Source organism: Harpia harpyja, chromosome 4 (assembly GCF_026419915.1).
Source record: "Harpia harpyja isolate bHarHar1 chromosome 4, bHarHar1 primary haplotype, whole genome shotgun sequence".
In the NCBI taxonomy this organism is placed as follows: domain Eukaryota; kingdom Metazoa; phylum Chordata; class Aves; order Accipitriformes; family Accipitridae; genus Harpia; species Harpia harpyja.
Genome location: NC_068943.1, coordinates 33,552,835 through 33,579,957, shown reverse-complemented (window position 1 = coordinate 33,579,957; position 27,123 = coordinate 33,552,835). Strand labels below are relative to the sequence as shown.

The 27,123-nt window shown below is 42.3% G+C and overlaps 1 protein-coding gene across 3 annotated transcripts; it reads left to right on the top strand.

The window, feature by feature from the left end:
- The first annotated feature begins 1,069 nt into the window (after positions 1-1,069).
- C4H13orf42 (chromosome 4 C13orf42 homolog) lies at positions 1,070-23,740 on the top strand. Of its 3 annotated transcripts, none has more exons than XR_008235044.1 (4): positions 1,070-1,160; positions 2,838-2,978; positions 6,726-6,843; positions 20,647-20,758. XR_008235044.1 is itself a non-coding variant. In XM_052786172.1 (3 exons), the coding sequence occupies exons 1-3, from the start codon at positions 15,912-15,914 to the stop codon at positions 20,886-20,888; spliced, it is 804 nt and encodes a 267-aa protein (XP_052642132.1). In that variant the 5' UTR covers positions 15,494-15,911; the 3' UTR covers positions 20,889-23,740. The 3 variants fall into 3 exon arrangements, 1 of the variants encoding a protein (XP_052642132.1); XR_008235045.1 differs by lacking the exon at positions 20,647-20,758 and adding an exon at positions 7,592-7,954; XM_052786172.1 differs by lacking the exons at positions 1,070-1,160; positions 2,838-2,978; positions 6,726-6,843 and adding exons at positions 15,494-16,325; positions 19,685-19,832 and having other exon boundaries at positions 20,647-23,740.
- The last annotated feature ends 3,383 nt before the right edge of the window (positions 23,741-27,123 follow it).

The window sequence follows — 27,123 nt, the reverse complement described above, 5'->3', positions numbered from 1 at the left end:
CTCCAAATTCCTCATTCTTGAAGGAGCTTTATAACACTAACCCATAAACTGCAGTTAACGTAACTGTCTTAGTGTACTGCCTATTTCTGCTAGACAAACATTTCTTGTGGGATAAGATCATTTATCTGGGGTAGAAAAGTTTCTTTTAGTAACTATTATAGTTACTGTGGTTGCTGTATCGTGAGATCACCCACATGAAGAAAATGTTTATTGGATTGTTTGAGTGATTGCTTCCTTTCTTGCATTTTTGGCAAAGCTTTTTGGCACTGGAAGAAGTAAATGGACCAAAAAAGTCTTATTCACCTCCCCACCCACATTGTCAGCCATGATTATATCAGCCATGATATAATAACACGTGTTTAAACATTCTGTAAGTAAGGAAGAATTTTAATGGGTGATAATGGTGGAAGCTTATGGTATAGCTTGTGACTAATTTTGCAATGGCTGTGGAAAGGGTATTAGATGGCTCAGGGAACTGAGTGTGGGCTCTGGATCATTTCACCAGCCAACAATAAATAGCGGTGGTTTACATTCCAATAACTATACAGTGATTTATCTGCTGTAGGTTTCTTTCCTAGTGTGAGTGACAGAAGACCACAGCCATATCTAGCCACCTTGCAGGGGAGGCAGTAGGCTGGACACATAGGGAAGCCAGCCTTCCCACAGAGCAAGGGTCTGGTTATAGCTTTGTCTCACTGGGGTGTCGAGAAGATACAGAGGTTTGTTGAGGTGTATGCCTAGGTAATGTTTACACAGTGCTGTGAAGATATGAAGTGCTGTAAGAGTGTTGTCTTTGTTGTTTTGCTTATGCTAGTAAATCTAAAAGGCTATGAATCCTGCTGCTAAGCTGATCTCTTTATTTGCCAAGTGTAAGCTCAACTTTCGACAGCATCCTCAGTAGCAGAATATTTTCTTAGTCTGTAACAGAGACACATTGCTGTTTGCTTTTCTCACTATTTGTACAGATCTGGTTATAAGAGGAAACCTTTCTGTGATATTCATCACATTGTTTTTTGAACTAATTTTAGGGCTGCTCCTCAGTTACAACTTGGCTTTCTGTTCTTTTTCCATGCAGTGAAGAAACGTACGAGGACAAGCCCTCGCTCCTCTGCGTCGCAGGTTAGCAAAAAGCCCTTGCGCAGAAAGGAGCTCCCCTGATGGTGAGTGCCCTGCCGAGGGGACAGGGGATGGGGTATCGCTACGGCTCTTGCAATAAGGCCCTTGGCCACGGGCTGCCTGTCTGCTGCCCTGCCCAGCACTGACCCGGTGCTGGAGGAATGAGTCTGTGCTCCGGCAGATCTCCCTTGCTCCCACGTAGCAGAGGTTCTTGCAGAAGATTCATGGGCAAGTGGTCCAACTGCTGAAGTTTAGATACCCAGGCTGGGAATCTTATCTCTCTGGACTCCCTTCAAAGTCAGTGAACAAGAATAGGTCCTCTGAGTCACCTCCAGAGGAATTTGTTCCCTTCCAAGTACTAGGCAGCACACTTTTTGCAAGTAGGTGGTATCTTAAACACCTAATTTCGCTGCTTAGAGTTAGTGAAATCAATAGCCTATGTATGTACCTACAAGGCAGATTTCGTGCCCTGAACCTGAAAATTCACATAATTAAGATCTAGGCAACAATGACCAAACAAGCAGTTTGCTGGGATGCTGAGTCGTATGTATACTGTTATTACATGATCTTTATTGATCTTCATGGGTCACCAGTCAGTTCCAGCAGGGTGGCCAGGGCAAATAGAAAGCAGCCGCAAGGAAGGCAGATGTTGGGTGACGAGGTGCTACTGGTGTTTGTCTGAATTCCATTTTATAATAAAGTCTCTAGGAGTTGTATGCCTTGGGACTCCTGGAGGCACTCAAGTTACAGTAAAAGTCTCCAGCAGCTCAAGAGCTCTTTTGTAAGAATCTCTCTCTTTAAATGATGGCTTTCTTTTTCCACTGCTTTGAAGCTACACATGGGCAAGAGAAGAAGGGTTCTAATGCTTATAGAACATTAGAAATCCACTCTAGCTTTTGTCACTTAATCGGAGCCTAGGCCTGTGTGCTAAAAAACTACCAAATGCTTCCTTTCCCACTCCACAATTAAATGTCCTTAATGTGACCTCCGCTCCTGCGGTGCTGGCAGAGGTCCTCGTCTGACATCTCCCCATCCATCTGTGTGGAGGGAAGATGTCAGAAGGGATGTCTGTACCTTGGAGCACAGTATGGAGATTCCCCAGCTGGTGGGGACACTCCCAAGCCATGTGGACTTAGCAGTTCAAGTCCCATATCACGCTGACTGAATTCACATAACAGTGCATCTGAAACAAGGGTTGTGAAACTGGGTGCAGTGCCATGTGAACACAGACTGCTTTGGGACCTGAGCGGTGTCATACCCAGATACCTTCCTTCCACCTCCACAGCAATTCTGGTTCATATTAAGGGGTTCTCTCCAGGCATCTCTAGCTCTTTTAAGGCTCTGATTGAGATTTTATCCTGCTTACGCAGCATAGCACACCCCTAACAGACTGGATAATCTGGCCCTCAGGGCCAGGGAGAAATCAGAGTCTGACCCTTGCGTGAGTGGTCACATGGTGATCGTTCATCTCACTAATGAGAATGTTCCACCTAATCTGCTCTGTGTTTTCTAGTCCTTCCTAGTCACCTCCTTTTCAACATTAAACAAGAACAGGATTATGACTGAGCATAATTTTTTTTTTTTCTGTGGAGAAAAGAAAAAGCTAGAACCAGTCTATAAATAGCTGAAATCTGACTGCCCTAATGAAAGTAGGCTTCATGTCTATATAAACCAGGCTCTTTCTTAGTAATACTTAGTAATAATTTCCGTATAATCCACAGGCAAGTCCACATGACAGAAGGTATTGTTCAAGGTGGAAATTGCCTGTATCTGCACCTCTGTAGAAGAGAAACAGTTGTCGGAGGAGTGCATAGATGTGACATCAAACTTGGCATCTTTGATCTTGATCACAAACTTGAAGGGTGAGTGAGGTAATACATTACATAGCCAGAACAACGGTCAAGGAGGACAGTATGCTGCTCATTCCAGTATTGACTTTGTTACAGCTGAATTAAAACACAGCTTGGAAGCAGGCTGATAGAAACTAAGAAAAAAACTCCACAAAAATGAAGGTGAGGAGCAGGAAGAAAATGGGGAGAAAAATCCTATACTTAGGAAGCTGCTGCAGGAAGTTTAACATGTTAGGGACTTCTCCAGAGGTGTGCAAGTCATTTGAGATGAATTCTCACTTGCAGAGAGACCTCATTCTGGTCTCTCCTTATGTTCTCATGCTACTGCCTACATAAGGAAAGACTCAGACCTGAGGAGCACAGCAGTTCATGTCTTTCATTACACCAAGTTGTTCCAGTTTTTTTGTGAAAAGCTCTTTCTTTGTGCCCAGAAAAACCTACTGAAATTTCTAGGAAGTGGGAGTACTTTGTAGGACAGCTGCCTACGGGCGTGAGAATGCAAGGAGAGCCTGACAGTTTTTATTTCTAGAAAGATCCTTCTAGCCACTGTTGTCACTGCTGTTCTCTTCTCTGACAGCAAGGGCAAATATGACCATGGCTCTGACTCCTGGGCACGGAGCAGTCTGCCTGCATCCCCACACTCCAGTGGCTTCATGCCATTAACCTAATTGTATCGGACATTGGAACTAGCGCAGCCTTTGACTTATATCTCTGACTGGTAAAACTACATTAAACTTTGTAAAATTGACCAATCCAAAAAAGTTTTCTGTGGACACCTTTATTAGTAATTAGATTAAGGAACAGATTGTGAATCTACTGAATTTGGTGCGTGACTAGGCAGCAGCTGGCTTATTAATGGAAGAAAAGATTTAAGCAGTTTGGCCCATAAAATGAATGTTCACATGACTGTGTTGTAACTATAGAGTAGAATAAAACTGAAATCAATTAAGAATTCAAATTTTAGTCATCAGACTGGCATTCTCACCTCTTCCCATACAGCAAGGTCCACTCTGTGTATGTGCATTTTCCTCTTGCAAAATCTGAGGCATCTGCAAATCACGGAAAACTGAAAATGATTAATATAACAAAAAGGTGCTATTTATAGAAGCTTACCACATATTTATTATTTACAGTTTTCCGTTCAATAAACACAAGCCCTACAACAGAAGGCAGTGATGAAATACAGTGGCATCATCCTTCATTCCATGCTGATACCATTATCAATGAGACTTTTGCTTCTTTTCTCCAAATGCCTTTCACAGTAAATGGCACTTCTTAAAGGGACACTGGCAACCTGAAGTGCATTTGGTGTCAGAAATGAATTCAAAATATTTTCAGATAGTACAGTCACTCATGATTCCTGCCAGTTGGTGCATTGGGGGTTTTTTTTTGCATTCAGCTATAGCGTCTTGCCTTCCTTGTCATCATATAAAAGATGTATACAAGCTGAATATTATTAGTTCAGGCTATAATCCTGTAATGCTGAAGTTGAGGTGACCTTAGCCAGAAACTCCAGCTGGTACAGGACCATGCCCTAACCAATGTTGTATGCTCCACAAGGAACAAACGGCAACGTGTACACAAAGAAACCATGCCCAACCTCAAGATTTTCCATCCCTTTCAGTTAGAATAATCCCCAGTGTTACTTGTGGTTACACTAAACAAATAATTTTCCAGGAAAAGTAATTTTTTTTACAGTGTCTTCTTGAAGTTCAGACATACTACATTAGACTTTAAGTAGTTTGTCCCAGTGAGATAACATGTATATAGTGTGGACTAGCTCACACACATAAGACATTCTCCTTCTTGTAATAAGCAATAGTATTGCTTGTTAAAATGCAGTTGCTTCACAGAGATGGTACATCTTCCTCTTCCTGCCCCAATCCACAAAAAAGACACCCAATAAAACCAATCAGGACTATGAAACAGATTGATTCAAAGGAACAGAAGGGATTAATGACATGTAGAGCAAGGACAGCACAATCCTAACCCCAAGCAGAGCCCAAGAGAAAAGAGCTGCCTGTGAAGCCCATGAGAGGCTTAGTTTTGCTGCCTGTGTTACACACGATTCATTTGCAAATGGCAATGTGAAATTCCCAGGTATGTTATGATGAAAACCAATACACAGAAGTTGTTTTCCTAACCTGTACTGATCTCTGCTAGTGTGTACCAGATCCTTGACTGACGTGAATGTGTGTAAATCCTTTGAATTGGCTTATCTGTACCGGCTCAGGGCCTAGACTTTAAGAGCTATGCCTATACTGGTAGATGAAACGGGTCCATGGCACCATGGAATGATGACTAGCCTGCGATTGTCCACACTGGCTACATGTTTTTCAGCAGTTTTAGCTTGTATCGACTAGCGCTCCATCAAACAGTGCCCATCACAATTTGGGCAACAGCACAATCTTTCTAGCTGGCGTTAAAGACAAAGCCAGATATTCTGGGGGAAAAAGAGAATTTATTTAGACAGATGTAATCCATGCTATGTGTGTTGCCCTTAGAGCCCGAGGTCCAACCTTTCACTATCTGATGTACCCGCACATATGTAGGCTCACATGCGACTGGCTGACATGCACACCACCTAATCTAAACTGTTCTGCAGCTTAGTAGCACTACAGAAATAACAGTTGTAGTACGGTGTGTGAGAACAATCACAGGGGTAAACAGCAAGATTACATCAGATGTTTGCACTTTTATTAAAAATAAAATCAGAGAGCAAGAAACAAGGACCTTCTCCCCTTTGCCCCTGGAGCTTTCTATAGGCTTATAAAAGTAAGGACTAACGATGCATGAACATCAGAAATTCTTTTCAGAAATAGCCTTCTGAGTTTCTAAGCAAGTTTCTATAAGCTGTGTTTCCTCTCTGCTTTGTGTAAGTATTGAAATGAATTTGCTGTCTGCTAAAACAGTAGAGTTCTCAGCGTCTGACTTGGCACTTGGAGCAGAAATATCTCCCATTGATCTCATTGATGTTGGCTAACAGCCAACATGAGTTTTCTTCAAAAGCAAATCCTGAGTTCATAATCGTGAGTATTCAACAGTTTGTATCCCACTACTGAGAGCTACTTCCTCAGTCAGAGAATCATCCCATGAGAGCCGTACATCCTAAACACCTTGAATTCTGAACATAAAAATTCACATTGAGCTGTTCGGAAATAAGATATAAAAATATTCATTCATAGGAAGTATTGGGTGAATAATTTCTTGTAGTAACAATTGAAAACTCACTTTTCGTTCATGTGGTGCTTGGAGCTTGGGGAGCTCAGTGCTGCTGCAGGGAACAGCCTTCAAGAGGCTTTGCAACCCCAGCTATATACCACTGGTGACTACCCCCTGTGCTGAGACTGGTGGGAAGCAGCGATCCTGTTCTCTTCCCTTTGCTTATCCACGGCTGAGCCAATCTAGCTGCATACTGTTAGTAAAGATTTACATAGCCTTAGTAATCTCCACAGTTTTATCTGAGAATGCCACTGCACCTGGGAGGTTTATACGGTTTTATACCTTCCATGTACGAATCAGTGACATACAGAAATGCCTGAGCCCAGCGAATTGTCACTTAAATGCCTGACTCGGTGTAGGTGAACAGCTCACCATAGAAGCTGGGGGGTGAATTAGAATGGTCAGGAACCCGATGGAGGAACTGGAGGTCAAGGCTTCCATCTAGTGGTAAAACGGAAAGGTGCAAAAGGAGCACGTCATGGGAATGAGGGTGAGCTGAGTCCTTGTGAACATCCCCCTTCTTCTTCCAAACTGTAGCTGGCTGAGGAGATGAGCAAGAAAATGAAAGGAGGAAGAAAGCCGGGCAGCCCACAACATCTCCGAGGTTTGGGACAAGCGATGTCGTTCAGGCGAGAAGGGAATCCAGTTCACCAAGGTGGGTGTTGTCTTCTACTGAAAGCCAGGCAGGATGTTCTGCAGATGTCCTGGCCATAGTCGGGTGTCCTGCGTGAGCTTTGATCCTGACCCACGGCCTCAGGCACGGCAGAAAGCAAAGCCTGGCCTCTGCATGGTAATCTATATTTTCAGATGTCATTTTTCAGAAAAAAATATATCTGTCATGGAGGGTGAGGACAATGACATTTTCCAGGTTACGATCATCCTCTCAAGAGCTCTTGATAATCTTTTTTCTCTCATATGGTTTAGAATTGTCATTTGGCTCATAATCACTTCTGCAAGGATATGCCAAAGACATGGAACAAATAGAGCCTTTCCTGGAAACTGTAATGACATTATAGGCTCTGCAACAGCAGTGAGCTCTGTAAAGAAAGAGGTCTGTGACCTTGTGGAAGTTGCTTTTGCAAGATTAGCCTACTGCTTTCCCCCTGACTCCCCCCCCCCCAAAAAACCCAACTCACCCAGCCACCACAGAGCAATTCTTGATATCCCGAGGCACACCTCCAGACATACTGTGGAGGAATCTAAGTGCATATTTCATAAGCACATCAATAGCCATAACCGTATTCACTACGCAAAAAATGAAGAACAGTGACACTTGAGTGATAAAAGGTAGTATTCTGCATACTGTTGAAGTCAATAAGGTGAACTGAAGTGAATTAAATTGAAATATCAACTCAGTTTCTGCTGCCTCATGTTTTCAGACAATTGGATTTCTCTTTATGCAGGAAGAATTATGGATGATCGATTGCAGTTCATTTGCACTGCAGCAAATTCTTCTGGATGTTCCTGTTGTATCCACTTAGTTCCAGTGGATGGGTTAAAGATCCTCCATGAATTCCTTGCTGACTGTGTTTTGACTTGGAATTGCAGTGACCTTTGCTTGCTGCCAGCTCTGGCCACGACTTGATCTGTTATTTTGGCCTGTGCACTTCTGTAACTACCACAGTTACCTGGAGATGCTTTTTCTTAATAATGGTTTTAGAAAAAAATCACAAGAGGAATGCTGGCTATCTCAGTCCTTTCCATTCTGATGGTCCCTTTCAGTTTGCACTGATGCTCAGATTACAGCCCTGTAAGACTCAGCTGTTTCAGTTCACGTAAATATTTCCTTCCATTTTAGTTAATCTAGCTTCACTTCCCTCCTGCCTGACCTGGAGGCCTCAGAGAAAAACATCATCAGCACCTCTGTATTTTGCCCACCTTGGTTCAAAGGCACATGTTCTGCCTGATTTCAGGTTGCAGGTGTAAATGTCCATGTTCCTTTGAGCACAGACTAAGTTGACTTGCAGGCTTTGTGAATTTAATGAGTAGCTTAACCTGGAAAGTGTCATTTGGCTTTGCAGATTACTGCAAACATCTTGCTAAGCTGCAAACCCAGTTCAGCTTACCTGCCCACCTGCACCTACGTCTCAGTGGTTTTTCTGACCTGACTGAAATCTTACCGAGGTACCTTTCCTGAGACTTTTCAGGTTGCTTTAAGAACATGAGTAGATAAAGGTTTAGTTATTTTTGTCTTACTTCCTTGAGTATTATTGGTGAGACATCTCAAAGTTTCTTAAAACTTGTGAGCCCACTGCAAGCAGTGTTTACTCCAGGGACACCTCCAGTGTCCACTTTTGCAAGTTGCCAAAGAGTTTCACGTAGCCTTTTGGAATCCAGGTATTCCAGCAGCAGCTACCCTGTGCCCAAGAGCCGGGTAGTGAGTCTACTTACAACTTCTGCACAGCCACTGCTTTAGAACAATAATTTTTCCCTCATATTTAGGTCCCACCTAGTAGGTCAGCTACTGTGGAAGATGATGTTAATGGATTGAAAATTCCTGGGACGATGTAAATTAACTCTCTTTGCCCCTGCAGATAGCCACAGCTCTAAGGAGTGTATGATTTGACTGTTCACAGTAGGTATAGGGGAAATACTTTTTGAAGTTTAGATTGAAAGAGGTAAGGGAGGCTGGACAGCCACTTCTTCCTCTCTTTCCCCCACCCTTTAAATGTGTCTTATTGAATGCACACTGGCAGGGCTGCATTACAAGAGCAGTGGAAGGGTAGGTGGGAAGTGAGTAGAGGCAGAAGATCAAACGAGCTGAGGAGAAAGAATTCACGTTTACCAGCAACAGTATTTCCCGTTAAAACTGGCAAATGAGCAACTACGACACGGAACCTGAATTCTCCCGCTTCTTTACTGACCACTCAGAGAGAGGCAACAAAAACTGCTCCTGCCAATCCTGGTAAATAATCATCCTGCATATTTTGGTTGCTCCCCTTCAGAGAGCTACTTGTTATTGGTAAAACCTTCTCCATTCCGACCGTGCATGGAATGATAACAGCAGTTGTTGGAGCGGACAGCCGGTGGTGTGCACTCATACTAGTGATGGTTTTGTAGGACTCGGTCCCTTGTAGGGTGTCATTGCAGGGGTAGCTGGTGTATGCTGAGAGGGTCCTGACTGGCTCCTTGTATTCCTTAGCATGACCAGAGTTGCTCCAATTGAAAACTGCTTTTGCAGGTGCTGAAGGAGATGTACTAGGAAATATGTTCAAGAAACATATAAGAAAGAGAATAATTCCTTTTTATTAATTACGTCATGGCAGCAGGGGCAGGGCAGGACCACTGTGTGTTAGGCTGTATACAGGTATATTTTTCCCCAGCGACACTGTGATCTGAGCAGAAAAATAGTTACTATGCTTAAAAAAACTACTGGGAAGTGCTCAAGAAGTATTTCTTCTCTTTCTTTCCATCCTGCCTAGTGCTCATATGATACCTCACTTGTACTGAGTCTCTCTTTCTCAGATATCCCAGCCAAACTGCTCCTTCTTTACTTCTGCAGTTAAACTAGTCTTTGCCCTGTTTCATTGGGTTAGCAGAGTAGGAAGGAGATAGAAATGGGATGTAGGGATCCAAGGTTCCCTACCAAAATGTCTGTAGGTATCGTGAGTGGGCCTTGCCTGGAGATGACTGATATGGTCTGGCAACTCTGTGGCTTACCAAAAGATCCAGACTGTCCCCTCTCATAAATCCCCCTGTGGACTTCCTCTGTGGGAAGGATAAACAGTGTATTAGAATTTAATTGGAATGAGAAACAGATGATCCAGTTAAAGATCAAGACCGACAGGTCCTTTAAATGTTTGTCTTCTATAAACTAATTTGAAGAACTGCTGCTTACAACATCCATTCCTCATTGAGCTATCATGAAGGAATCTTAGCTATTTGTCACATTCTCCTGGCAAAGACTTTATCAATGGGTGATGGATGTGACAGGCAACAAGCTAGACATCACAATAATTCTTCAGCCATCTTTGGAACAAAAGACTCAAGAGGAGAGACAATAACTAATTCAACAAAGACTAACAAAACTTTGAAAGGTCCTAACAGTGTTTCTACTAAAAGGACATGAATTCTTCCAATAAAACAAGCAAGGCCAACTGGTTGTCCCTTGACCCTGTGTGACAGAAGACAAGACAAAGTTCCCTTGTCAAGCTTGTCACAGAGATGGAGTTTTTCATGACAGCAGGGTTATGAAAGGAACCAAAGGAAACAAAGGGAAAGAGGAGGCCAGATACAGCAGGGGATAAGTGTGGTAACCTCTCACCCTCTGAAAATGCTGCCAGGCAACAGCTATAGAGATAGCTCTAAAGCAGGGGCTGTTTCACTAGAGTGCATTTTATTGCTTTGTCATAGGATGCACACAAAACTTCTCCCAACAGTGATGCCAGGATAACAAATTAAAAAAAAAAAAAAAATTGACTGAGGTCTCATTTGTGTAATCATTTCCTGAGCATTTCTCTGTACATGAATGGCATTTCTTTATCTTCTCATGCCTGATAGGAATGCAGTCACTGCTTTGGTTGGTCCCAGTCAGTGCTTATGCTGCAACAAAACCTATTCAATGAATGTAAATTTTGCATGCAGTGAAAATTTATGGAGAATATGCAGGGTCTAAGTCAAATGGAAATACTTAGATTCAAATTTAGATTAGATGGAAAGATGATGCTCCAGATTTACAAAAAATTCTATTCATCCTCTGACAAGAGCCTCAATTTTCTGACTCAGCTGGTTTTGCAGGTCAGTGTTGCCTGGGTGACAGCACGGCTCAAGCATGTACCCTTGAAAAAAAAGATCACAATTAAATTTCACATGAGCAACGCATCTAGATGTCACTGCATTTACATCTAAATCAGCTCAAACAAAAATCTTTGTCTTCATTCTTGGGAAACTGCTTTCTCCAGTTTCATGCCTCAGAGAAGCAATTGTAGCTATTTCAAATGCATGGTATCAGAATTGCTCATACTTTCCCATTCTTTGAGAACTTCCAGAAAGAGGAAGAATATCGAGCAGTTGCTGATAGCGGTTCTGGGGAGGCAGAACTCCTCCATACTCTTACCTTCATGGGCTGAAAGAGAAGAAACAACCATTCCTGAGGATTCCTCTTTGCTTGATAATGAGGTCCACCCTTCTTCCATCTTCCCTTTTAGTCAATGAAAGGTAGGAGTCCTGTGGTATTGCACCTCTAAGAGTGGATGTTTCTTGCCACCCATCAAAAGCACTGACATGCAGCACCTGATCTATGGTTTGGGAATGCCCCACCATCTAATCTTTTCAGGTATGTGTGGTCTTTGAAACAGTGAGTGTCACGACAACCACCATATGCAGGTATCAAACCTTGGGATGTTACTTTTCTTTAGTATTGAGCTGTGGTCTCAGCATTCCTGCATTTGTTGATTTTCTTTTAAATCTCTAGGAGATTGCGTGGTTTTTTGCGTGTCTTTGCAGAACTTCAAGGGAACATATGAAGTGGTAAATAGCAAGGGACTAGGGAGCAAAGTGTAGATACCTGTTGTGATGAATTGTTTGCTCTGTTTTCCTCTGGTTTGGGCTGTTTCAGTTAGCTCTCTCCAAGCAATCTACACTCTTATGTAGCTATTTAGACATAGCGAGTTCAACAGAGATTGACAGCTGTGCTTTAGTTTCTGAATTATCTAAAATAACACAAGGCTCAATAACTTCACTATCCGCTCACATATTTTATAAGTGTGGATTTTTTTTCTTTAAAAGCAAAGAGTGTTTTCACTTTAACTTTTTAAATATAATAAAATGTATTATCCTGAATGAGATACTACAGCTTGATACAACTTTATGATAGAGAAAGAATACCTTGTCATCTACAGTTTGTCAAAGGTTTTCTTCTTTGGCATCAGAGCTTTATTTTGTTTCAAGGATGATTTGACATTCCTTTGTATCAGTCAGGGTGAACTGTAACTATCAAGTAGGTAGATTTCTTTGCATGATATCATGTTATTCTAGAGATAACTGCATTTTGACAAATAAGTTATTGTGAAAAACTTCAAAGATGAGTGATTTTCTTTTAATTGTATTTACCTACAGACCTGATTTTATGGGGTTTTGTTCAACTGTATAGTTAATTTAGTTAAACAGAATGCATACATTGCATTTTCTAACTTGATTTTCCTACCCAGTCGTGATGGCTCAGGAATTGCCAGATTGCCAGGGCTAGATAACAAAAGCAGTTTGGGGAGTGATTGGGTGGTGGTCTGTGGAAATTAGATCACTCTGCTAGCTGCAAAGAAAACAGAAACGTTGAAAGCAGTAATAGAAAAAAGGTCACTTAAAATAAAAAACATTGAATAAATGAAGTCAGATTCAAGTAGCCAAATGAACAAACAAGGTATGAGCATTGCCTTGTCAAAGTTAGTAATCTTAGATGCCATTAAGTATTTAGTGTGGTCTATTTGATTAGTGTGGTCTATTTGATCTGCTTCTCACAAGCTCCTTGTTTGGGAGGTCTTTATTTATGATTTAATAGCTGTCCATGAATTTGGTAGTTTGAATTAACAGACTAAATATTCTTCTTCAACCATATTTGCCATTTGATGAGTGTCTTTGTTCAGGAGGAAATAATTATTGAATAAGACCCTGTTTTTTAATTACCAGCCATCTTAGAGGATGGTAGCATATTCAGTCCCCAGCAGTAACGCTGGGGAAGAGAGCTGTGATCTATGGTGGTTGAATTATAATTGCTCTGCTATTTACTTAAATAGGGACACTTACAGGTGCATGGGGACCAGAGTTTGACTGTAAATAAATAAAGCACTACTCAGGAAACGTGTTTCAATGCAAATGCCTTGTAGGAAAATATTTTAAAAAGATGTAGGGCATTCCTCTTCTCACAAAACACACTAGAGACATTGGTGACCTTTAAATATATCCATTATTTTGCCCTGTAACTTTCTAAATCCATGGAGCTATTTAAATTACAGTAGAAACTCTGAAGAAAACAAATTAATAGTCATTTGTACAATAGGAGAGGAAGATTGTGTATTCCCACTGCCCATAACCAATGCATAGAATAAAATATTCATGTCTGAAATAATTGTAAATGACCTTTTATTACTCCAAATGAAATTCTAGTACATAATACAGCTACTGTATTGTCTCATGCATTTATTAATCCTTCCTTATTTTAACACCATTGTGAATGATGGGAACCACACATATGTTGGCACAGAATGAGTGTTGCCCAGCAAGCTTTTTTAAAAATTGGGAATGAACATGCTTGAAATTGAGAACCTTCTTAAGAGCCTGAAAGCTTTCTTTAAATTAGTGAGATGTCAGCATATGTTTTAAGTACTTAGTTGAAGCAGGATAGGAAAATCTATGGCCCATATGAAATGTTTTTCAAATCACAGTGTATATCATCAGATTTTCTCTTCACAGATGTATCTTTTTCTGTGGTTTCATGGACAGAATCTTGGGGGCTTTTGGGTCTTGGTTGGTTGGTTGGTTGGTTGGTTGGTTGGTTGGTTGGTTTTTTGTTTGTTTGTGGGTGGGTTTTTTTGTTGTTTTGGTTTTGGGTTTTGTTGGTTGTTTTTTTTTTTTTTTTTGCTTTACCCTGTAGCTCTTTGTAAGTCCAGATGAGCTTAGAAATCAATCTGCTATTGAAAGGCAATGTCTGATCCTATAAGCAGTTGCTCGGTGGAGTTCCCATTGACCTTACTGGCTCAACTCTTTGTCAATAATTCCTTGAGCTCCCACTGATTTTCTTGAATCACAGGTTTTGTGACTATGAGGTCACTTAGAGTGCCTCTCTGAGGCTCACTGGTATTGTATCCTGTCTATAACCAAAGACCAGTATCCTGTGTAGCAAATCTAAGTAATTTTTAATAGGGTTATTCTGGAACAATCTCATTTTCGTAACTTAGTAAACACAGTGTCTAGAATGGCTGTGACAGACATTTACCTCACTCATTCAGGACAATAAATTAAAATCCCCTTGTAGCCTTTTGCTCTGAAAATGAAGTCAATCTGTGGATGGAATTATTATTATTATTATTATTATTATTATTATTATTATTATTATTATTCTATGCTAGTATTGATGACCATCAACTTTCTCCACCTCAGACGTGTAATTCTGGGGAGAGAGCTCATCATTTTCATAGTTCTAATAGTTTATGCTAGCATAAAGTCAACTTAATCTATTACCTAGCTGTGGGTTTGAGTAGGACTTTGGAGATAATCAATAATGGAATACCTCTATACAAGTACTAGATCTCAAGCAGCTGAGCATATTTCAGAACAATCTCTAGGCTGCTCTCAGCTGCAGTGGGAATCATGTCTATGCTAATATTAGAAGGCTGAAAAAGTGGCAAAAAGTTAGTTTGCCTCAATTTTTAGTTATGTTATGAGAACGTTTCAACTTTAGCTATAAATAAAATTAACAAAGTGCATGTTTTAAGATGACTGTGGTATATGTTTAGTACCCAGTAAATCAGAGTTCCTGAGGGAATGGATGCAGATTTATATTAGAACCTACCTTTCCTGTTGAGATCCTACAGCCCTTTGAATGCTTAAACCTTCAGTTGGCACTTCCAGTGGCATTAGCAGAAATTTGCTCAGTAGAGTCTGCAGGGTGATATCTGTTGGCTTTCAAAATAATTATTTTCTCAAACACTCAGTGCTTGAGGAGGATGAATGATGAAAACTCTTTTGAACATGGTAAATCTGGACATTCCTGCTTGCTTTTAAAAAGTTGCTGATTGTCTTAGTCATGAGAACTGACCAAATTTGCTATCTACTTATCTCTAAAGCATACATCATGTTGTCACGCAGTCACAACAAATACTAGCAGCGCTCAAATATGCCAATAATAGTCAATGTTCTGAGTAGCTTTCAGCCCAAAACCAGTCATCAAACCCACTGTATTAAATGTTCTTGCAGTAATCTAGGAGAAGAACTAATGTGGCAAGATACAAAGTCATTGGTTTCTGCCTGCAGTATTTTGCCGGATGGGTACTTTGGAAGAGTGTTTTATCTTACGGCATCCCTTACACAGGGCATCTTTGTACTGAGTGTAATAGAGCCTGACATCTGAATCCACTGCGTTCCTAGTAGTGCTGTGCTATCAGGTAGCCGCAGCCTTCTCCCGGTTACCGTCGGGTGAGACCCAGAGCGGCTTCCTTCAGCAGCTGAACTCCCCCCCCCCCCCGAAACTATTCCTCCCCGCTCGGACTTTGGTCCCCGCCGAGGCTGATCCCGACGAGCCCCCGCCAAGAGAGCATCCCTGCCAGCCGCCCGGGGCGCGGCGGAGCGCGGCAGCGGGTCAGCACCACGGACAGCGCCCGGGCCCCGGCCCGCCGCCGCGGGGAGGGGACGGAGCAGCGCGGGGGAGACGGGGGAGAGGGAATTTCTGCGGGGATGCCGATGGGTTGTGTGGGGAGCAGCGGTCAAAGGAAAGGTCAGAGCATGGTATTTGGCCTCCTGTGCTCTACGTTAAACGGCGGAAAGGACAAAGCGGTTTCACTGGCACCAATGGAATAGAAAACACGCTGCGGCGTTGCCATCATGCTCTTCACAGCGCGCTAGACGGGAATCGGTTTGTGCAGCAGTAGGGGTTTCTTTTTCTCCTCGTTACAGTAAGTGGCAAAACTGTCTGTCTGCTGGGGGCAAGAGTAACAGCTGCCGATTATCAGATCTAGGGTTAAATTAAGGAGCTGAAAGAAAAAACATATAAAGGGGAGGAAGTGACACACTATGTTCAAAAAGATCCATTCTATATTTCACCCCAACTCCCACCGAAGAAAGGTGACAGATGACATCCCTTACTGTGATGGCACAGGTTCTGCGGTGAGATTGATCCGCAGCACTTCTATGTATGTCCTTGGAGGCGAGCAGGAAAAAGTTAGCGAACCACTAAAAAAATGCAGAAGTACAACTAGCATCGACTCTTGCTTCCAGCCAAAAGAGGAAGACAGAGACTGGATGTACTCTAAGACTCAGGACTGCTTGAAGTACTTACAGGATCTGCTAGCCTTGAGGAAAAAATATCTTGAAAACATCAATAACTTGAAATCCATGCCTATGGCTGCAGATTCCCCAACATCCACAAAGTCATCCAAAACTGGAAAGAAGTCTTTTCTTCCACTTCCTTCCAAAGAGTCTTCTAAGGTAATTCCTAAGAACTTTTGCTATGTGCTTGGTCCTAAGCCATGAAGTAATTAGCTGTATGACCTATGTTGATTTTCTGTTTTATTGGTCTCAGCCAGTTGTCTTTTTACTGTTACATCATTTGAAATGCTGCTAAATACCTTCAGATTCTTTCTGAGTAGTGTGAAATTAAGTATGAATGACTGGTCACGGAAAGAAATGTCTATGCCTATGTTTGGGGGGCAGGGAGAGAAAATAGGAGAAGGAAGGAGGTATGAGAGTATGGGAAGTATCTGAAAACATGTTACAAAAGAGCGAGCTGTTCTCTCAATACTCTGACAGGCTCCATAAGTGCCCTAGAGTTCTCCACTATGGTTATTTATAGCTGTTAATGACTGACAAGCACAGTAATCCCTAGGTTTACTGGCAGTCTTTTTATTGGCATAAAATTACTTACACAAAATAATTGTAAATTCATTGAAACAAATAGGATTTTTTCTGACTGGTCAGATAGCTTGTCAGTGCTACATTTAGCATCAGCGCAAGCTCTGCGAATAGGTTGTAGGGCATGAGGAATTCTTAAGGGTTCCTTTCATTGTTCATTAATAAGTTGGCAGGTCATTTTGAGACGGTATAATTCTTCACCCTTTACTGTAATGATACCACAAAAATAAAACTGAAATGTCATCTTTGGTGCAGACTATTTCCATGTATCCTAGAGAGGAAAGCATTGCAAAGCTTCCTTCTGGTTGCAGTTTGTAGATTGTATGTCACTAGACAGTTCAGTTGTTAATTTGAATCTGGACTTGATTCAGTGAGGACAAAGGAAAAGGTTGCAGCAGGTGTAGTGATCTGTTTAGGTAACACGACCACAAACATGACTTTGACAGCAGGCTCACAGGTTACCCAGTGCAGTCTTTAAACTGGATAATAATGGGGGCAGTGGGAAGAAGGGATATGTGGCTGACTTACGGATTAGGCCAGGTAGACCTTGCCAAAAAATTATTGCCACATTTAGATGTTGTGTCACAGCGGAATGTCAGAATGGCTGAAGCTGACCTCTGTTGCAGGCATTGCTTAACCAAAGGACAAGGCTCATGTGTTTAGGACTAGATAGCACATTTTTTAATTTTATGTTTTGATCTAATACCCATTCAGTCAGTGGGATTTTTCATTTGGTTTTATTAGGCTTTATGTCATCTTTTTAATGCTTTGAATGGTGACTCTCAGAAGCTAGGAATAATAGTAGGAAACAATACTCAGCTCAGGGGGCTGGAGAAGATAGATTTTTATAAAGACATTACTATTTAGGGCCAGGGAAACGTCCAAAGAGAATGACTGAGATACAGGAGAGTGTCCTGGTGGTGCCAGGAGATGAATCTCAACACTATAGATAGTCTGTAAACTGACTTTGTGCACCGTCACACAAAGATTGGCTTGAGGCAGGGGAGATTTACAGCATGCCAGTTCCCTGATGAGCTGAGCAGCAATGTAGCGGAGCAGTACATGACTAACCATCAGGCAGGTGGGAAAAAATGAGTGCAAAAGGGTACTAAAACCATGGACCAGGAGGCTGGGAGATAGATTCTGCACAACTAGGCTTCATGCAGGTTTGTGAATTTCTGGGATTTGCCACTGAAAATACCACTTAAGAAAAAATGCCAAAAGCTTAACTTGGGTTTGGCAAACAAGTGACTCTCCTGCGGGCTGAGGTGAAGAGTGCTGTCATCTGACTGTGGCCAGCTAGCTCTTATGTATGAACAGCCCTTTTACTGGCTGGCATGCTGACTCTGTAAGCGGTCCCCTTAGGAACAGACAGGGACATCAGCAGGATATGCCACCCATATGAGTCATTCTTGCCAACACAAATGGCAGGGTCACAGCTGCACAGCCCTGGCTTGGCAAAAATTAAGGAGAGAAGCAGGTCAAGAAGGTCAAGAAGACTTCTAGAATAACCAGAATACTCTGGTTCCTGACTACAAATTTTATGTTCACAGATTGCAAGGTTCGTCTTATCACCAGGCTTGAATGGTTTTGTCCCTAACTACCTGTTTGTGTCAAATTACCTGTCAGTGGAAATTCACTTCTTTCTCCTACCTGCTACATGATTAATGGGAAGGTACTTTGTCCAGACAACGCTGTCCTCATGGGAGGTTTAATCCAAAGATCCCTGGGACCTGGACTACAGGCTGACTGTGGATTCAAAATTTGCCACTTGGATCTAATGAGAGAAAAGAATAGAGAGGTGGGTCAGATGCTGGAAGTACATAGGCATTTCTTTCAAATGGCTTTTAACCATTAAGGGCTTAGTCATAATAGCAGTCACTATTTTCAGTAGATGTGTGGTAGCAGCTCTCTTTTAGCACTTCTGAGGATGTCAATCAACCCATAATGTCAGGAGGGGAATAAGCTAGCTCATCTCTCTGCCTCCACAGAACAAGGAACAAGCTGGTCCTTCAGAGATGTGATACAGTATGTATCCTTTGCTTGCATGTTTGAAACCCAGGGTAGCAATTTTCTGGCTTTGGTATTGCTGCCTGGCAATACACCTAGCTGGGACCGGCAGGGAAAATATATGACCCTTCATTAGGTAGAGCCTGGCAGGAAGTATTCATCCTATATGGACCTACAGAATTGCTAACTGAGGCTTTATGACTGCTTCAGCATTTATAGACAGGCATTTGCTTTTTTATCAAGACAGGCTCCTAATTTTAAACCCCGTGGCTTTCCTGTGGGAATTATCACAGTGTTGAATGACTCATATTTTAGCACACACGGTCCTTTTCCATTTCAAAAAGACTTTAGCAATTTAGATCTGGATTCATTTCACCTAACCTAGGCATTTTAATAAGATGCTTAAATTAGTAACCAAGTTACCCCACAATCCCTTTGCAGCTAAGAGAAGGAGCTGCCTGCAGAGGGGAATTCAGCCTACCTAAGGCCTGACTCATCTTCTGAAGGTATTGGAGCCCTGCATTAATTACAAAAGGAATCCTGCATGACTACATTTCTAATGTGTGTCTCATTAGGTGCCTACTGCTAGGTAGAATAAATTTGGCCACAAAGCCCAGCTGTCACTTAGCTGCCTAATTAAATGGCCTGATACAGGGATTCTGAGGGATTTTATAACATCTGGCTAGCAGTGCCCAAGTGGAAGATGTTTGGTGTTGAGCATGTAACAAGATGGATGTTTGTTAGACTGCTGTCCAGATTTCTTTGATGACTACAAACTGTGGAGCAGTCTGGACCGGTGTCCTTTTCTGACAGCTTGAAATACAGAATCAAATACAATTTTTGCATCTTCCTTATACAGTTTGCTCATTAAGAAGTCATTGTGCCCAACCCTTAGCTAACTCTTTTTTCCCCCATCTGATCAACAGGCATTCATGGAGAGAAAAGGCCCACAGTCCAGTTCAGATGTAAGAGAAGCAATAGCTTTCTTTGACTCAGTTATTGCAGACCTGGATTCAGAGAGATGGCGGAGAGTTCCTGACGTGGATCTGCCAAATGTGGATGTTGATTTTGATGGTGCAGTATAAACCAGCCAAAATATGATTATTTTTGGTGTGCAGAGGGTAGAGGGAGGAGTGGCATTGTAAGACATAAACATTGTTTGTTTATTTAATAGACACAGTTTTCCTCCAAGTTTTGCCTCCCAAATCTAGGACCATTACATGCAGTATGTGAAACTACAGTAACACATTGCTTGTTCCTGTTGAAAGGGTGCAGCTGTTTTATGTGTGGCCATTACATGAGCAAATGTAGCATGTGTAGTGCTGGAATAGTGCTTGCTTTCTGCTCAGGGCTGAACACCACCCTTGCATCTCTACCCCGAGCTGTCTTTGGAAGCTATAAAAAAGATAAATTTTTCTTCATCTGGTTTTCATTTTTCTCATTGAGAAATGGCTGGATGTTTTCTCTCCAACCAGCAAAAAAAGAAGTCATTTAGAGATTAGGCTAAATAATGGTACGCTTCCATCAGAAAGGATGGGATTGCCTAACTAAATGAAGATGTTCCTATCTGAGCTCATCACCTATCCTGTATAATCAGTGGGGAGAAACAGACATTTGTCTTAGGCTGAGGCAGATATCTGAAACAGGTCAGATAAGCTGTGCCTTAGAAGTGTGTATAAAGGGACTAGCTCTGACATATGTATTTACACTGCAGGCATTGAAATACTAGATAAGATGAATCCCATCCCAAGTGACATCTTGCAGTGAAACCAGGTTGGTTTCTCAGCATTGCCTCCAGGAAGGACCCAGCAGGCACCCTGTTCTCTCACTGTGCATGTAAAAATATCACTGGCAAATTGTTAATGCCAGATTATCTTCTGTCTTTCAGTTGCTACCAGCACAAGCGAACACAGTTTACATTCAAACTGGATCCTTCGTGCTCCCCGGAGATACTCACAAGATACTGCCCAAACAGCAAAGGGTGCAAACCAGTCTCAAAGAAACAGCCAGCGGAGAACCACTGGCTCGATGAAGAGGTTGGAAAGACATCCCATGTACTTGCCCAAAGCTGTGGAAGGGGCATATAGCACTTTAAAATTTAAGCCCAAAACACATAAGAAAGAATATTGAAAGAATATTCCCTCTTCATCTGAAGATAGAATACATGAAAAAGGGCATGTAAGACTTGCTTTTTTTTTTTTTTACCTCTGATCCATCTCTTACCCTCTAGAAGTGACGTATGCAGTCACTGAAGGTTCTTTGTGTGGGACGTATTTCAAGCCATGGCTATTCCAATGTTGGACTCATATAAGGGTTTAACTTATTGATTTCATTGTGCCTAACAATACTGCTTTGTCATTCAGCTTGGGGGGAACTCCAGCTTGACAAGCCTTTTTTCTAGTGCTGTTATTGAAAGCAATGATTCAGAGATTGCCTGGTGCAGTAATTTTTCTTCTGACTCCAGTACTGCAAAGCAGTTCAAGCAATTCAGTGAATATGTTGGAGCGTTTGCACCAGTGTTTCCAACTTCAGAGCAGTGAAGTAGAATTTCCTCCTGTTTTTGCATGTGAAAATTTGTATGTGCCATCATTGACTCTGTGATCTGAGCATATACAGAAGCACTGAGGTACAAGCAGGCTGTGCTACCAGCAGAAAAAGCTGCAGGGAAGGAATCAGCATTAGAAAGCTGTGTTTGGAGGAATTGCTCCAGTGTGTTTTGGAAAAACAAGCTATCTTGTACTCTGCTTGCTATTGGGAATGGTTCTGTCCTTGGATACAACATCAAGGGATTCACTGCATGCAAAAATGTATACAACTTTTTTCATATGGTTACACCACCTGCTAGTTTTCATCTATTTTAACACCCAGTTGCCGAATCTAGACATCCCAGTGTACATTAGTAAAGCTTAATGTCTTGGAGAAGAACACTTTGTGAATAAATTGGAGCAAAGGTTGTTCTCAAGGGCAGAAGGCAATTTGCAGACAAATCCACTGCATCAGCTTTTGATTATACCCAATATTTGGAATTCTGCTACTTCATCATTAAAGACTATATATTGGGAAGAATGCAGTCTAGAAGTCAGGCTCTTTTGTCCTGGAGATATGTTTTCCCTGTGATACTTGGAATTGTTAAGACCCATCCTCTGCCTGTTTTACTGATGTACAGCAGTGTAAAAATGCATAGAAAGTGAGAAGGAGAGAGCACCCTGTGGAAATACTCACCTTTGGCCCTTCAGATAGGGCAATACCTTTTATATCACAGGCGTCTGTCTGAGCCACATCCCCCAGCTCCTGCTTTGTCTTAAGAATTTGCTGATATGTTTGGGATCAAGCCTTTGCTTACTCTGATTTTTTTCATATCGTGTTCCATCGGTGCTTCACTGACAGATGGATCATGGCAGCGCTGGTATGACCAGCTGGCGATTCACTGGTGATTTCTTGTTTCTATGTTCAGTAGTTTTTGTGTCCACAGGCTTGGATAAATTTCCTAAGGCACTGGCCACCAATATAAATTTGATACATCGTAACCTCCATAAACCTTGTGCCCACCACACAGAACATTTGGCAGGTGGCAATTCTTGCTGATTTGTGTTCCTACTCTTTGGGACTGAGTTATTCAAACAGCATTTCTGCCACCAGGTGGAAGTACCTCTCTCAGATCTCGCTGATCTAGAACACTTTCTGTCATGAGATAGGAGAGTGCCAAAACCCCATATGTTCCTCCATTCAGAGCTGGCATCTCCTGTTCGATTAAAGCATTTGGTTTCTTTTTCTAGTGGTGTTCATGAAGGGGAGGGAGGAATTGTTTCTGTAGCACTTTAATTCTGGAGGTGCTGTTGCCGCTCTTTGTCTAGTCTGTATCCTCTTGAAAATGACCATTTTAACCAACTTCATTGGTAAACATTCATGAAGAGTTTAAATTAAGGTCTAGGGGTTTTTCCCCTGCTGTCGGTGCTTCTCACAATTAGTCTGTATTCTTTATACAGTGTTGCTGCTTTTGTACCTCTCCAGTGCTGTCCTGACTGCCCTGAACTGAACATCGTAACTGTCTTTAAAGCTGTTCTGCCTTTGACATGGGATCATTTAAGGCCGCTCAGCCAGGTTGGATAGCCAGAACACAGCATGCTCCAAACACACCCCTCATTACCGGCATGCCTCAAGGCTGCGGCTCTGTGTATGTGTGAGAGAAGGGGGACAGTGCTCAAAAGTATACATTTTTGCACCCTGAAACCCCTCTCCAAGCAGAATCTCATGCTGAAGCTGCCGAGGAACATTTTTACTGAGTGCGTGGTCACCTTTTTGCTGCTAGAACCTGCGGCATGGATGGATGCTGACAGAAAACCTCACTGTCTTTTTGAGTTACTATAACAGAATTAGGCATGTGCATAAATAAAATACTGGTGAAAGAAGAAGAAAAGGATTCCAACAGTGTTCTGTCCTGGGCTGCGCTTTATGTTCATAGTGCCAAGGTTTTACTCATTGGAGTAGCTGATCTTTGTGCTATTGTTTTAAGGATGCACTGTGATGTGCAGAACCAGACTGCTTCAGCACATTTGACCTTCCCTGTGACTTCTTGTCTGTCCTTGTAAACCAGAGGTATCTCCGGTCATTGGGCTGTGGCAGAGGTTAAGGGTTGTGTCCAGCACACAAACTCCAGTGTGAAATATGTGTTTGCTTTTATGGACAAGAGACAGGGGGGGAAATAAGATTTGTAATTTCAGTTGGAATTCTGTGATTTTTTTTTTTCTTTCCTTTTCTTGAAGCTCACTTCAAGCCTGTTATCATCTTAGGAAATTTTAATTGAGTAAAATAAAGCAGTTTTTCTCTGAGAACATTTTCTACCTCCTGTCCCATAAATGCAGGCATCTTCCTTCTTCTAGCATATTAGCCCTTGTACGCTCCTCACTGGACACGGCTCAGCTCCAGCAGAGCTATGGAGAGTGGCCTTAGCATCTTAGGGCACAACCTGGGGAGGTGGGACCTGGGGGTTCAAGCCCAGAAGCCGGGTCTTGCGCTACCTGTGCTAGAACAGGGCAGTTGAGGAAGAGGAAAGGGAAGTATTTCCATCCCCTGTGTTAGCTGCCTCCTCAGAGAAGGGTTTAGTGTGGATGGCAGCACGCTCTGTATTGCCCCAACGCAGAACCATGCCCCTGCCCAACACTGACTGGCTCTAGGCAGCTTTCCACGAAGTTCCCAGGAGCAGTCGGTTGCCCTACAAAGGTGTTCCTTGCTGCTCGGAATTGGTCCCCCAAGGGCTTTGGAGGCAGAGCTCTCTGCACAGACACGAAGGGACTCTCTCTGCCCTGGCTAGGCACTCTAAATGACCTCGCTGCAACAAGCAGTTATTTTCAGGCGCTGCGACATCGAAATGAAGCACCTACTCTAGGTGCTCTCACAATGCAAATTGTACAGAAGAATTATTCATGGCAGGCAGAGCTCTGTCTGACCTAGATCCCTTGCAGAGCTTATTAGTGAGCTCTTTCAGTCATGCCCCCAGGCACTGATAATGAAGTGCATCAACTAGGAGCTCCATCGATCAAGGCCACTGTGTGTTCCCCGCAGCACTGATCCCCGAAAGCTCTTTCCCAGAGTGCACTGGCATAATAGGCAAGATCTTTAGGAGAGCATCTCTTATTTTATTGTTTCAAATCCGCCTCAGCTGAAGTACTGGGGTATTTCAGGTTCCTCTAGCTAGTGCCATTGCTGAGCATTAGCTCCAAAGGGGGTCTGGCTATGAATTTCTGTGACACCGCATCCACAGCTGTCCATGAGAAACTAAACACACTGTGTACAAGAATCCAGTAACTGAAGATAGATGAAGTCTGTTGAAGAAATCATGTCCTGGGGGATTCAAAATCATTTTGTCCTTCTGTGTTGAGCAACTCAGTGTAATCATGATGCACGTAAGTAAGTGAGCTGAAATTGTAAGCGTCTGGCAGAAACAGAAGAAATATAGGCAGCTAATGGAAAGTTGGCAGCTGGACAAGATGTACACTCTGGTTTGAATCTTTCAGTGCCATAAAGTTACAATGAAGGCAGAAGGTGTCAGCACCGCATTAAGTAATGCAGGAAGTCCTCCAAAGTAATGCATAGCAAAGATACATAGTTATCTGCTGCTCCAGATTGAATGGAGTGTATAAAAAATATTAGATTAGCACCTAGTGGATGTCTTCAAAATTTTCACAGCTGTAGAGTCAGTCTGTAGTTCTGCTTGGGCAAATTCAGGAGAGTGCCTGTTACATTTTCCTGGTGGAGCAGGTCCACAAGGAGATGAAAGCAGCACGAACCTGGCCAGTCGCAGCAGGCTGTGTTTAGGGGACTTTTGTCACCTTTTGGGCCTGTAGCTCTAAGTTATGCCCATGGTAAAGTGGAACCAAGTTGCATCAAGTCAGTGGAATGACTCTTGATGTAGCTTGAGTTTAATGGCTAGAAAAACATGTTCTGAAAGAATTTTGAGGGCACATCAGAACATATGAGCCCAGATGCTTCAGATCAGACTGAGAAGCAGAGGGTAGAGTCTGTTACTTGTTAGCAGTAATTTAGTGCATGGTGAAAAGTTTTCTACAAACAGGCTTGTCATATTAAAAAATTATCCGTCTTTTTTTTAAGGCAAGACCAGGCATCATCACCTGAATGGCTCAGTGATTACGATACCCTGACCCCTGTCAGAAGATGAGGTGACCTATTAGAGAAAATATAAAAAGAATTTATGGAATTAAAAGCGATGTGTGCCACCCTTTTATTAAAGTGAGACTGAGAAGGGAGCAAGACCTCACCGAGAAGCCTATGGCCACTGCTAGGGAGTCACTGCAAGTGCTGCCGAAGTGAAACGTGTGATCGAGCAGAAAACTTTCACTAGTAAGTGCTGGGGACTGTCACTTATCTCAGGGCAACGGTTCTTGAAGGAGATTTCTAGAAAGGTAGTTGAAACTGTCCCTTGGCCACACGGTGGCAGTTCATTCCTAGCTATTCTGCAGCCCTCCTATTTCTCTGATCAGCAAGAGAACTGGGGATGAAAGGGAAAGGGAAGTGTTTTGTCCTGCTTCATCAACAGACGGTCAGTGTGTTTATCTGGTATTCACTTCTAGGTTCCTTAATTCACAAGCACTTGTTTGGCAGTTTCCAATTAACATTAGTTCTTTAAATGAGTTTATTCTTCCAGGGAGATGATTTCCTTAGGAAATAAATAGCCATGACATCATAGGGGACACTGAGACCTCAGTAAATCATGTCGGAGATGCTGACCATTTGCCTCTGACTGCGTCTGGAAACAAATGGACAAAGTAATGTCATTGCCAGAAACAATGCAGTCTTAGGCACAGAAAACACAAAGATGGATTAAAAATAATAAACAGAGGATTTGAAGATTCAGAAGTTCAGTCTTGAGATAGGCCTGAGCTCAGAGTTTCTGACCTGATTCTGAAGTTCCTTCCAAGGCTCAGGAGAATCAATATATGATGTTTCCAGCTTCTTGGGGCCTGTAATGCTATTATTCCAGAATTTGCTAATCCAGGCAGTTCAGTTAGTCAAAAGCTAACCTGCTCCTGCATCAGCTGCTGCTGTGTCTTCCAGGGGTATGTTTATATTTAGTTCGTGCACACTAAACTTCTTGAGTTTTTTTGCTTTGTTTTATGCCAAAATACTCATTTACAGGAAAAAAAAAAAAGGAATTTGTCTTTGCACTGGTTATGACTACACATCAGCAATGGGATTAATTTCATTAATTCATATGTCTGTATGGTCCCAAAGTATTCCGATTAATGAGGTTCCCTGCATTAATAAGGCCCAGGTATAACATCAGCACTGGGACTGCTCACATGCAGGCTCTTAGTCTGGGCTTGCTTGTGGTTTGATGTATGACACTGCGTCCTTTTTAACTGACACAGTACCATCGTCTCCAGATAATTGTATGGGGAACGGCAAAGGGAGAGTGGGATTGATCAACAATAACATACTCAGTGCTGTTCCTAAGTTAGAGCTAGCTTTAGTATCACTTCACTGTAGAGAACTGATTCACCACATTCTTACCCTTCAATAGCTTCACTTTTCAGTTTCCAATACACAGAATTAATTTTTGCCCCCTCACCTCAATGATATAGGTCTTTGCTGTGCCAGGAAAGTGAGCAGTTCAGTGGAAGGGCTCCAGTGTGAGCAGAGCTGACCCGTAATTACAGCTGAATAAACTGAAGTGAGTATACGCGGGGCCAGATTTGCAGTTGCCCTGAGTGGGATTTTCAAAAGGCACGTAACTAGCATCAGTGGGAGTTAAGTGACTCTGACAATTGCACTGGTGCCTGACTGCTTTTGGAAAAGCTGGTCTGGAGCCAAGCTTGAGCGGACACAGCTCCACTTCTAGGAATTAAAT

Coding starts and splice junctions, on each gene's coding strand:
- C4H13orf42 (XM_052786172.1), top strand. CDS start 15,912: ATGTTCAAAAAGATCCATTCTATATTTCACCCCAACTCCCACCGAAGA. Junction 16,326..19,684: donor CTTCCAAAGAGTCTTCTAAG/GTAATTCCTAAG, acceptor TCTGATCAACAG/GCATTCATGGAGAGAAAAGG. Junction 19,833..20,646: donor TGTGGATGTTGATTTTGATG/GTGCAGTATAAA, acceptor TCTGTCTTTCAG/TTGCTACCAGCACAAGCGAA.